Source organism: Gymnoscopelus microlampas, assembly GCF_963454915.1.
Source record: "Gymnoscopelus microlampas genome assembly, chromosome: 4".
Taxonomy (NCBI): domain Eukaryota; kingdom Metazoa; phylum Chordata; class Actinopteri; order Myctophiformes; family Myctophidae; genus Gymnoscopelus; species Gymnoscopelus microlampas.
The window spans coordinates 18,033,373-18,046,308 of record NC_139941.1 but is presented as its reverse complement, the minus strand read 5'-3'; the positions used below and the strand labels follow the sequence as shown (position 1 = coordinate 18,046,308).

At 44.7% G+C, this 12,936-nt stretch overlaps 1 protein-coding gene across 10 annotated transcripts in view; it reads left to right on the top strand.

The window, feature by feature from the left end:
* The window catches only part of camk2b1 (calcium/calmodulin-dependent protein kinase (CaM kinase) II beta 1), a 75,811-nt gene that overhangs the window by 33,660 nt on the left and 29,215 nt on the right, over positions 1 to 12,936 (top strand). For 7 of the 10 annotated variants that reach the window (XM_084053959.1, XM_084053956.1, XM_084053952.1 and 4 more), the window contains 7 exons: positions 3,037 to 3,139; positions 3,804 to 3,887; positions 4,100 to 4,194; positions 5,617 to 5,739; positions 5,999 to 6,082; positions 7,672 to 7,714; positions 9,935 to 10,027. In XM_084053959.1, the coding sequence (XP_083910085.1) occupies positions 3,037 to 3,139; positions 3,804 to 3,887; positions 4,100 to 4,194; positions 5,617 to 5,739; positions 5,999 to 6,082; positions 7,672 to 7,714; positions 9,935 to 10,027 (625 nt within the window). The remainder of the gene's footprint in view (positions 1 to 3,036; positions 3,140 to 3,803; positions 3,888 to 4,099; positions 4,195 to 5,616; positions 5,740 to 5,998; positions 6,083 to 7,671; positions 7,715 to 9,934; positions 10,028 to 12,936) is intronic. The other 3 variants (XM_084053953.1, XM_084053961.1, XM_084053957.1) reach the window with 1 other exon arrangement.

The following is a 12,936-nucleotide window of genomic DNA, read 5'->3' as shown; positions in this document are numbered from 1 at the left end:
CAGATCTGTGTGCCAAAAACGAAAAGGAAAAAAAAAGCACACGGCACAACCACACTGACTGACATTATGTCATACTGAAAATTCAACATTAAAGAAATGCCTCTGTTACAGAACCAGGCAGTCATGGGCATAAATCAGTTGATATATCAATTGAAATGGAGTAGTGTCAAATTGAACCGTATAACTGGCTTCATTGTACAGTCGACGCTGGCCAAGCAGTGTAATTTCCTCAAGCTCCATCTTTGTCGGGGTAAATTGACTGAGGAGCAGGTTCTGGTTTCACACTGTGACCGTCTGCTTAAATTGGAGTGCCCTTTTAATGGAGGCCTGCGTCTCCTCCACTTCCTGCGAAGGAATTGGAGCGGGTGCCTCGTCAAGAATGCTGCAGCGGCTCCCGCTCTGCTCCTGCAAGAGGCAGTGGGGGGAGAGAGACAGAAACGGACTGATGGGGTAGAGAGAGACAGGAGGGGAAGGGGGGGGGGGGGGGGGGGCGGGGGGTAGAGAGAGATAGAGAGAGAAAGGGAGGGAGGGGAGAGAGAGAGAGAGAGAGCATGGGAATGGTTCCATCTGAAACACCCACACATGCTCTGTACTGGAGCATGTGTTTTCTATGTATGGCTCTCTGTCTCTAAAGCAGTGTTTATGGGTCATGAGTAAATCTATCTAATACAAAATTCTTTCAAAAGGTTTTCACAACAAAAAACAACAACATTTGATCAGAAATGTTAAAAAGAAATAAAAACATAAAATACATAAAATAAATTCCATAAATGTCAAAAAATAATTAACGACTGCTTCACCCATTTTCAACCGATCTTCATATAACTGGTGCTCACTAATGCTCATTTTAAGATGACACCATTTCCATTTACTTACTCTGTGTCTCATTGGTGGGCTATGGACAGTTCAGAAACCTGCCTTCCAATGACATCATCGATGGGAATTCCAAGCTAATAGAAACTACAGTCTCTCTTCTTCTCTTCTTGGAAAGTTAGCATGCTATAATAAAATAATAGATATTGCATCATAAAAAAAAAGAGTAAAGTTTTAAATATTTTTTTGAAAGGATCAAACTTGCCTGCCGATGATGTCACTGGTAGGTAGGCAGATTTCTGAACTGTCCACATCCCTCCTCTGAAACACAGACCAAGTAGACAGAAATCGTAGCATCTCATAATGAGCATTAGTAGTGAGGACCAAATACAGTACATGTACATGAACATGAAAATGGGTGAAGTGCTCCTTTTTAATGGTGAAAATAGCCGATCTGCAAGCTCACAACCCGATGTGATTCGTGAGCTTGTGGATCGGCTATTTTCACTATTTTTGTATGTATTTTTGTTAGTTTGGGTCCAGGGGAGACAACAAAATTATCTTTTGGATCTCAGCTGAAAAAGTGGGAACCTCTTCTCTAAAGGATGTGCTACTGTAGTTATGCAGAGCGTTCTTATTTTCTGTCCGTATGAGGAAGCAAACATTCACGCTCCAGTCCCAAAAATTATGCCGATAGGCTCTATGCACAGGAACTATATTGAAACAAAATTGGGCCTCTTCCTTACTTCTGTCACAGGTCTTACCAATGATACTAATAAAGGCTCCGTTCCATTCTGGACAAACAGAGTCAGGGTGCTGATATTGTGCATGTTAGCTCACTGGAAACACTCTGCTACACCAGTGGGTCTCAAAGTGTGGTCCAGGTAACCTCATGGTTAAGACCTGTGAAGGAAGTAAGGAAGAGGCCCAATTTCTCTCCAATAGCTGCTGTGCACAGAGCCTATTGCTGCTGTGATGAGCAAGGATGCCGCCTGTAAGCCTGGCTGTGCGTCCATCCACCTATTCTGATGGAAGCTTGCGCTTCATCATAATTTCCGCCCACACTTCCCTTTTCACGGATTATCTTACTGCTGCAGTGTTGGCAAGTTCTAACTCCCCCATTTAGTGGTAGAGCTTTGCGAATATGATGACATGAGGTAGGCAAGGCTTCTCGGGATTAGTCTCTCTCTCGCTCTCTTTCTATGCCTCTCTTCTGAGCTCAAAGCACAAACTTTTGTCATTATGCGTACATGTGTCTAAAATGCTATGTCTATTACCATACCTCTAGGGAGGGGTGATGGAGAAAGTGGGTTGGGTGAGGGGCTTGTGGTGGGCATTGTAATGAAAGAGGGAGCGGGAGAGAACCAGGGAAAACGAAGACAAAACCTGCTGCACTGCGGGGGAGGCAACAACAGAGGCGCATGCCCGGAGTGAGAGAGTGTTCCTTTTTTTGTGGGCACTCATGATGGTTGTCTCGGATGACATGTCACACAAAGTGACCTGCTGAACTGAAGGGAGGATCGTTCAAGAGACGTCACTTTCACTGGCTGCGGAAAGCATCGACTCACCCACTTTGTCCAGTTTCCCAACCTGGGAAACGCTGGGATCGCCTCGACTTGAGGTGGCACGTTCTAAAAGCTGCAGTATGAAACGCGACCCAGGTGTGGACAGGTCCTACTAACAGGGACAAAGTCTGCTCAATACAGCACAGCTTCACAGCAGCAGCAGGAAGCAAAAGTGACAGAAATGTAGAGAGAGCGAGAGAGAGATAGAGAGAGAGAGAGAGAGAGAAAGAAGCCAGTGGGGATAGCAGCCCATTATTAGAGCCCTCCCCTGATAGAGAATAATGAGGTTGGCTGCCTTATCTGGGCCACAGAGATGGAGTCTGTACACCACAGCACACCACAGGGGGCCAAGACAGCGTGGCACTGCAGTCAGAGAGTTTTAACGCTCTTTATTGAGATTTAGATTAACTTCATGCGGTTTGTGCCACATAGATCAACGTGGTGTATTCAAATGAAGTGTAGTTGTGTGTGTTCAAAGTGTGGATTTGTAATACTTAATGCAGAGAATGTATGAGGTGTGTGCATGCGTAAGCCCTTAAGACCTCAAACCCTTCTTCCCCTGTCAGGAGTGTGCGTCGTTGTTGTTGTTGTTTTTTGGCCCCAGTCCTTCTAGTCTAAGGGTCCAGTAACCTCAGCACCCTCCCCCTCCCCTCTCCAGCCAGAGAACCTGTTATTGGCCAGCAAATGCAAGAACGCAGCGGTGAAGCTGGCCGACTTCGGCCTGGCCATCGAGGTGCAGGGCGATCAGCAGGCCTGGTTCGGTATGTAGCTTCACACATGCGTTTCCTGAATGCGTCCTCTACTACTGGTCTCTGTGGCAAAATGGTACCGTTCCCCCTTGAAAGGAATACTTCATCCAGAAAATAACTTTTTTTTCTATCAATTACTCTGTGATGGCTTGACTCCATGAAGAATATTTGTTTCTGTTGCATACCTTCACACAGTAAATGAAGAATCGAAATGTTTTATTTGTGATATTTGATTTGAATTCATAAGGGTCCAAGATTAACAATAGCAAAACTGTTTAAAACAATCTGTTTATAAACACTCACACAACTCTCACAGTTAAATCCAATTGTCCTGTATTTAGTTATGTGCGCAGTACTTCCAAAATACCCTATTGTCAAACTTTACTATTAAAACACCTCCAGTACTGTATACACAGTATCATGCACGAACGAGGAGCGCGCCTGGGCGTGCGCGTGCGTGTGAACACAGCTTGTGTTGAGACCGTGTCTTAAGCCTACAGAGAGCCACCACAGACCACTGTGTGCTGACATGAAGTTAAGATAACCCTGAGGATAATATCTGTACCTATGAGGAAGACTAGTGACCATACAGCATGCTGCGTCCTCATAGTACTGTGAATTGACAGTCATTCAGTTAGTCAACTGTGTGTTTTTGTTTGTGCGCGTTTTGCTGCAGGATTTGCAGGCACACCGGGGTATCTGTCCCCCGAGGTGCTGAGGAAGGAGGCATATGGCAAACCTGTGGACATCTGGGCCTGTGGTGAGTAGCAATGAAAGACACACTGTCATTCACACATTGGACACACTACCTGGATCTCTGTGTGCACACACACACCACAAGCATGCTGGTAAGCTAACAAAAAGTTGATGAGAAGGAGAAGCTTAACATATATGTGTGTGTGTGTGTGTGTGTGTGTGTGTGCGTGTGCGTGTGTGTGTGTGTGTGTGCGCGTGTGTGCGTGTGTGTCTTAGGGGTGATTCTTTATATCCTGCTGGTAGGATACCCTCCTTTCTGGGATGAGGACCAGCACAAGCTGTACCAGCAGATCAAGGCTGGAGCATATGATGTGAGTGACCTCTTCCCCTGCCCCCCTACTCGTCCTGTAGCGTTCACTGCAGTATAATCCTCTATTTTGGTTGTTCCTCTCTATTCCATCTCCCTACATTTTTCTTTTCCTCGTTCTTTTTTGGAAACAGTACTTAAGTAACTCAGTCACCTCATTCATATTTCAGGGGTGTAAGGATGGATGGATCTATTTCAAGTCTGTCGTGTGTGTGTGTGTGTGTGTGTGTGTGTGTGTGTGTGTGTGTGTGTGTGTGTGTGTGTGTGTGTGTGTGTGTGTGTGTGTGTGTGTGTGTGTGTGTGTGTGTGTGTGTGTGTGTGTGTGTGTGTGTGTGTGTGTGCGAAGAAAGTCACTGTGACAGGAGGCAAGACTTTTTTCCCGAGGATGGCAAGGGAAGACTTTCATTTTGGTTTCAACAGCGGACAAAATAATTTACACAGTCTCCTCGAAACAGTGTGCAACACTCAAATCAGCATACGTGTATCTTTTAAATCCCGCCATATTAAAAGGGTAGTGAGCACATTGTTCTTACTAAAGTCCTTCAAAAATGTGTCCACTTCAGCTCGGTGTAAGACATTAGATGACATATTTGTACCATTTGCTCACAAAAGATCACAAAAACATGTTCTTGTCAGGTTGCGTTTTTGGTTTTAGGATCATGTCACTGAGTCAAAGGCCTGTATCATCCTATGGCCCTGCTACACCTGGGCCAACTACTGCTGTCTGCCACTATTCTGAGTGAACTTTGACATCATTATAATTTTTACTGAATTCATATACATTACATACATAATATATTCCTAACCATCAAGAAAATCAATTGATCTTTAATCTGTTCCGTACATTACATTTATGCTGCTTAAGAAAGCAGTCTATTGAAAAAGTGCATTCAGAAGTGCTGTTAAACATGGTGTTTGAATGGGGGAACTCATATCGGTATTGATAGAAGTACCTATCTATGTGTCAGGACAGCCTGAGGAAGATACAAACAGTCAGCTGAATGGTGTCACTGTCTTAGCTCTAGAACCAGCAGCTGCTAGTTGTGATTTTGGCTGCGGCTGTTTAGGCTTGAATGGTTGTGAACGGATCAATGGTGGGTTATTGATCATCAGACCTGGATGCGTTCCGAGTGGCACAAAACTGAGACATTTCCTCCTTACCTACAATCGGCTGGTTAAAATATTTCAATCCCTGTCTCTTAACCCCCAACTCTTTGTGAACATTTATTGTTGTCTTGTTTCATCTGTATTTCAATGACTAACCAAAGACAGTAATGTGGTTGTATGTATAATAACAAACCGAACCCAGTTTCTCCCGCATGGGAAATTATTCATCTACCACTGAACCACAGGGGGAATCCCCTTTAGACTTCACACAGGGCTGCTCTGCTGCTACAGATGTCTCAAATCAGGTCTGTCTCTTCAGTTTCCTTCCCCAGAGTGGGACACGGTGACCCCTGAAGCCAAGAACCTGATCAACCAAATGCTGACCATCAACCCCGCCAAGAGGATCACAGCCCAGGAGGCCCTGAAACACCCATGGGTCTGCGTAAGTGCCCCCCCCCCCCCCTCCCTTCGCCCACTATGTCAGACAGGCACACAAACAGAAAAAGGAGATGGATGTTGAATCATAAACGTTCACATAGGCATAAGATCCACACACGCACACACACCTACATAAAGGAATGATGTAGCAGATCAACAAGTACAGTGATTATATTGGCATTTTGTAGTAGGCTCTGTGACAGCCGGCAAAGTTAACCAGAATAACCTTTATTGTTGTCTTTCTTCCACTCCTCCACTCCCAGCAACGTTCCACAGTGGCGTCCATGATGCATAGACAGGAGACCGTGGAGTGTCTGAAGAAGTTCAATGCCAGGAGGAAACTCAAGGTCTGTGCTCGTGGCAGCTGTCTGTATATGTGTTCATGATCATTGTTTTGTTTTAGCTTTTTACCCCTTTCTCTGCCCAATTTTGTCGTTATGCCAATTGATTCCTCCCCCACACACAGTTGTCAATGTTATATCCCACTGACTCACCTGCCAGTGAGGAGCCCCCACTGGGAGGAGGTAAAGCCTCCGTCCTACGCCTCCCTGCTGCAGGTGCCGCTCCAGCCTGTAGGAGTATGTGTAGTGACAAATATTACTCTCCCCGCCCGACTTCCCTCCCCCCGAACACGGGCCAATTGTGTTCGTATAGACGCTCTCGACAAAGCCGGATGCACCGCGGTGGAATTGAATGTTTATGATCGTTGTTGACAGTCAAAGCATTAGGAAACTCATACCTGCGGTCTGATGGGAGGAGCTGGAACACTGAGAAGAGAAAGAGCAGCAGGTCATGTAAGATAGACTGTGATCTAAGTCAGTCGCTATGAAAGTGGAGCATGGGGACCCCCAGGGGTCCTCGAGGGGGGTTCTAGGGGGTCCCAGCTAAATGAGTTTATATAGCATATAAAATCAGTTTAACCACTTTAACCTCTTTTTTCTTAATACTTTTGCTGATCGAAAATAGCTGATCCTATGGAGAGCTGAGAGACCTCATTGCAATCACTACCAATAATCGTATGCCTAATTTATAGTCTGTTGCACGACAGTGTCGCTTGCTTAAAAGTACACACAGTGTCTGTTTTTTTTATAAAGGGACACCATCGTGCAGTGGAGGATAGATCGAGATTTTGAATGCAGCCTAGCAATGGCGCTCAGCTGTCTTTCAAATGCTGGTTAGTAGAGCAACGTATCTACAAAACAAGAAAAATAACCTCCTAATAATTAATAATAAGCAGAAGAGAAGAACGCTGGAGCAACACGGACAGTTTAGGCCTTTTATTTAATACGGTGCAGGTAACAAGTAGACTGACGTTTCGGTCTTTTGACCTTCCTCAGAGTGCAATTAATAATAAGCATTTTATTAATGGTAAAACAGTGAACCTACCATAAAAAGAAAAGTTATTGTCACATTGATTGGTAAGAATGGTCTTATTATGTGTCCAAGGAAGAGGAAATCACCCCCATTGGAAATCAGCAGCTGTCTTTGTGTCAAGGGAAGGGTTTGTGATATTGTAGAGCCTCTTAGATCTCTTAGCCTTAGCCTAGAACATGCAGAGAGTCTATTCTGCCCTGAGCTGGAGAATCTTGCTCCAGTATGATAGCCTTTGATTGGATTTAGCAAAGACTGGAGAGTTTGGTTGGCTCTCTGAGCCAGTCTAATATCCATCTTGAAATAGCCCCCATGGCCTCTTTGCAATCCAATATCATTGTCATTTTAACAGCCCGCATAGGGGTATTTGCACATGTAAAGATTACCAGGATTAGCCGCTTTACTCATCTTTCTCACTCTGTAAAGGAAAAAGAAAATACCTAGGTACAGTGGCCATGTTTTATTAACGTTGTTGGTATAACATCTCCCCGACAGCAGTAAAGCAGGTACAGTTAATTGGTTTAGAATTGAACATTTATAGTTTTTTGTTTCATCTTTCTCCCAGGGGGCCATTCTCACCACCATGCTGGTTTCTCGGAACTTCTCTGGTAAGCATCAGTCAACATGTCAGTCTATTTCAGTCAATGCATATGTAGGACAATTAAGCATAACACATATGCTTATGCTATGCGAGATCATTCTCAAGTGTTTTGCATAATCATTCCTCTCTTTTCTTCAATAAGATTTATTTCCCCTTGTTAAATTATAAAACATACAGAGTTGTCATCTGATACCGGCGTAAGGGTGGATGTTTTGACATATTGACAGAAGTGCATATAGTTATGCATTATTATTCTGTTGCACATCTTAATATTTCAAACATATGATTTGAAATAGGATGACAAGTTCTGTGTGTCTTTGCCTCATGTGAGTGTGAACCTGCCTTTTCCGTGATGTGATCACATGGGAAACAGAACATAAATAGTTTGTTGATGCAAAGTTACAATAGATACTATGCGTTTCTGTCCTGTACATTTTGGTGAAATGTGCAGTGTATCTTGGCATCATTAAGCGTATGAAAAGTTATTATTTTCATTAGTTAGTACTAGTAGTTTCATATACATACAATGTATAATGTGTAAGCTATAATTTAACAGGTGTCCACAGTACTACTGCTATGTTGACTGCAATTTAGCACACTTTACCAGTTTTGAGAAAGTGCTGAGAGAAACACATTAGTCAGTGCTGCTATAAATGCAGCTCCTTTCAACACTGTTCAGACAAGCCTCAGTAAAGTCCAGAGTGGCCATTTAGAGGGTGACAGTTAAATGAACACTCAGGATTTTTCTGTGTATGTTTCACTGTGACATTTTCCAGGAGTAAACCGGTCCGTGTGAAACATTTTCAAACCAATTTCTCCTCATTAGTGGTTTTGTTCGAGCTAATTGCCTGTTACTGATCTGTGTGTGTGTGTGTGTGTGTGTGTGTGTGTGTGTGTGTGTGTGTGTGTGTGTGTGTGTGTGTGTGTGTGTGTGTGTGTGTGTGTGTGTGTGTGTGTGTGCGTGTGCGTGCGTGTGTGTGGGAAGGGGAAGCATGTGTGCTGCTGAAGCCTCATGATGACTCGCTAAGGGCCATCTATTGGCCAACCGTCCTTTCAACTTTATGACCACACACATGACACATCACCCGCTCTCTCTGTCTCTCTCTGTCTCTCTCTGTCTCTCTCTCTGTCTGTCTGTCTCTCTCTCTCTCTCTCTCTCTCTCTCTCTCTCTCTCTCTCCTCCCCCGTCTCTGGCTCTCTCTCATGCACTTTGTATCTTCTCAGAAGTGATACTCTATTATTGGAGTGAGGCCATCCAGGGACTCATTCAGGAACTTTTAAAATAATATTTTATTCAGATAAAAATGATTCTACATTGACACGAGTTTACATAAAACAACAACATTGTCTCTCTCTCTCTCTCTCTCTCTCTGTCTCTGTCTCTGTCTCTGTCTCTGTCTCTCTCTCTCTCTCTCTCTCTCTCTCTCTCTCTCTCTCTCTCTCTCTCTCTCTCTCTCTCTCTCTCTCTCTCTCTCTCACTCACACTCACACTCACACAACTCTGGTGGTTGTATTTGGTCTGCCTGTTCTTCTATTGAGACATTTATATCCTATGTGCCTACGGTTTGACAAGAGGTATTGCATCAAAGTTCAAATGCCATTTAGCCACTACACATACAAGCTGTCCCTTATAGCTCAATAGAAACAGTAGAAATTGTGTAGCTTGTGCAGGGTAGAACATGAAAGTTAGGCTTTAAATAAATTGCCAACTATGGAGGAAATTCAGCAGTCAACCTTTTTGGGTCAGACTATGACCTAATGACCCTGCATTATACAGTAACTCCTATGTTGTGCAGCTTCATGCATCATCAGTATGATAAACAGTATTTGCAGATACTACTTCTGTTTTATTTATTATTTTTTGTTTTCATTTTATTATTAATATTTTTCTTATCACTGTCACTGTGAACCTTTTCTTCTGTATGTGGTTTTAATTACACTATCTTCCTCAAACTAATGAGCACTATTTGTTTCCAACCTCTCCCTCTCTCTCTCTCTCTCTCTCTCTCTCTCTCTCTCTCCCCCCCTACTCTCTGCCTTCACGGTCTCTCTCTCTCCCCTCTCCGCCCCCCATTCATCCGTCCTTTTCTCTCTCTATCCTTCTCTCTCTGCCTCTGTGTCTCTTCCTTTCTCTCCTTGTTATCACTCTCTCTCTCCCTCGCTGGCCCTCTGGTTGCCATGTACCTGCGTATCTCCATGTTGTGACTGGGTGTCGGGACACTAACAGTGGGCAGCAGGCAGACCACGGCGCCCTCGGTCACCGCGGCCGCAGCAGCCGTGGCAGCAGCCACCGGAACCGCGGCGGGGCTGGTGGAACAAGGTAGCGTGGCGGCGACGCCCCGGGAGGGTGTGTGTGCCCCCCCCCCCTCCCCCCTCCACTCCCCCTGTACGCCATCCCACCCACCCTGCAGCATGGGAGCTCAGAGCATGATGGTGGTGGTCACGCTGTCTCCCCATGTGCTCTGCGTAGTCACAGCCCTCATTTCTATCTATCCATCCATCCAGACTCTCACCATCTCTCTCTCTCTCTCTCTCTCTCTCTCTCTCTCTCTCATATCACAGCCACGGAGCATGGCCAGAACAGCAGACCAGTGCCTGTCATACTCTCTCACACTCACATTAGCTTTCTCTCTCATGCCATAGGACGACTATGATATGAGTTCACCTTTACCCCTCTTATCATTCCCTGCTGCCATGCATCAGTCACCCTTTACCTTTGAGGAACTCTGATGTTTCTCTCTCTCTCTCTCTCTCTCTCTCTCTCTGTTTCATGTTTCATTGCACTCATTCTGCATCCACCTCCTTCCCTGTCTCTTGTTTTCCTCTGTTGGTGAATGACCCCCCCCCCCCCTCTGTTACTTAAAGGATGGAATTGTTAGTGAATGTTGCATGGGGCACTGGAATGGTGCATGCACTGCCAGGGGGGTTGGTGGGGTGCGTTTTGTGCATGGTTAGCACTGCAAGAGACGCAAGGTTGGGCAGCTTCTCAGGAAATGCAGTGAAAAAAGTGAAATGGTTGCCTTTTCATGTATTTCCTTTTTATCCGTTAAAACCGGGAAAGCATCTGTGTCATTTCAGATTTCAGCGTTGGCTATTCAAAAACAGCAGCACTTTGTTACGCGCTGCAAGCTTTGTACATCTGCTATTTTTTTAAAATCTTGAAAGTGTGCGAACTACTGATTTAGAGGCAATTTGTAGAATTGTAGGTTAAAAACATGTTACCCAAAGTTTCATATAAATGAATAGGTACAGTTACAGTATGTGTACACAGTGTAAATATACATTTGACGCTGAACGTGTAAAAATGGTCGATCTAAGGTCACATTGTGTTCACGGGTTCGATTTGCTGGGTGGGATGAGGGGGACCCACGCCTCTGCTTTGGATGTCCCCTCTTCTGGTAATGTACTGTATGTTAACCAAATAACCACGTTAACCATGGCATCACTATTTTTGGCCTTTTTTTTTTAAATGTGCCAATTTGTGAAAAGTTTTCAAAATCTTTCAAAATTATTTTATATTTTTCTAAAAAAACATATATCAGGAACAAAATATAGGCCTACATGTATTTTACATTGGTAGCACTTTAAACGAACGTCCTATTACACGGACAGTTTTTTTCCATGGCGTGTAACAATAAACATGAAGGCAACATGAGAGCCTCATCTGACAGTGTAGGCAGCAGAGAGGGACGACGGTGAAGCTGTGGTGGAAGTAGCCCCTGTGGGCTTGTCTCAGCCTCCACCAGGGGTCCAATCAAATATTCATAGTGGACTGCCTCCCCCTATCAGCTCCTTTCTGTGTGACACACACACACACACACACACACACACACACACACACACACACACACACACACACACACACACACACACACACAACCATATCTAGCAGACGTTACACACCCGTGTCACAGGGGATGAGGTTAAATGTGAGTGTGTCTTGGCCTTTAACCACTTAAACCCTGTATACTTTCTGGGGATTTGCCGAATGTTTGCCCCATAATAGGGACGCTAGGGTTCATGTGCAGGAAAATGTCTGGAGGCATCCTGGCACCAGACAGCGCCCACCCTTCCGAAGAGCTGATCAGTACTCCCATCTTTCAAAGACTAAACCTTGCCAGATGAGGGGGGTGGATCTTAGAGTAGAGCTACCATGTGCTCAGCAGCATGGCATGGTTGATGATCCATGTGAATCCATGCCCATCCTTGCCTCCATCTTGCACTCAGCATACGTCTATGCATAAATACATTTTTTAAATTTATTTTCTTAGCTGCTAGTTTATTGGTTATTAACCTCTTCCTCCTCTCTCTTCTTGCTTCACGTGTAATTTGTGGCAAGGTAAGAGTCCCTCTTCAACACCTGGGCTGTGAACTAAGCTGCGTGAACTTTGACCCTGCAGGTTGCCTCGGCACATCCCTGGTTTCCCGTGGGGGAGAATGTTGTGTCATGTCTGTTTAGAACTTGCCGTTTTCTGGAAGGTTCTTCTATTCACTTCCACCGTGGAGATGAGCTGGAGATGTCTTTATTACACTAATGCCTGATTTATACTTGGTTGCGCACACCGCTAAGTCTAACTCACCCTTAACTCTTTAGTAAAAGTGGAGTCCTCCCTTCCCCCTCCCCTGAGTTGTCAAAGGGGAGTAGAGAATGCACTTGATAATGTTCTGACCCCGTTTCTTCTCCTCAATAACAACAAGTCAAGTGAATGGAGGGTGGGGGTAATGATAAGCCACAGGCACAATAATTGGTGCCTGAACAAGTCCATGTTCTGAGCGGATTTCCACGTGCTTCCTCATCGCTCACGATACAGGGACATGAGAAGAGAGGGAAATTAGTGAATATAGAAAGAAAAGAGACTAAGATGGGAACGGAGAGAGAAGAGAGAGAGGGAAGTAAGAGAGAGAAAAAAGGCACAGAATTCCAGAAATAGTGTTTTATGTAACATGGCTGGGTGGTTGATGTGATTGGATGTGATTCGACTGTGGAATGCAGTCTGCGCTCCTTAAAATACCTCAGGCTTCCATCTGGGGAAGTCAGGAGGACGTAGAAACGGGGCAGAGCCGACGCGGAATGCGGCAGGTAGCCGATCGGAACCTACTGGACGGAAGAATGTTGTTGACGTACGCAGTAAACTCTTCAGCGTTAGTTTAAAGGAGAGTGCCGGTCATTTTAGGTTGTATGTTTGATGTGTCGCTAATCACTCACCAACATACAAAGGAACGTTGAAT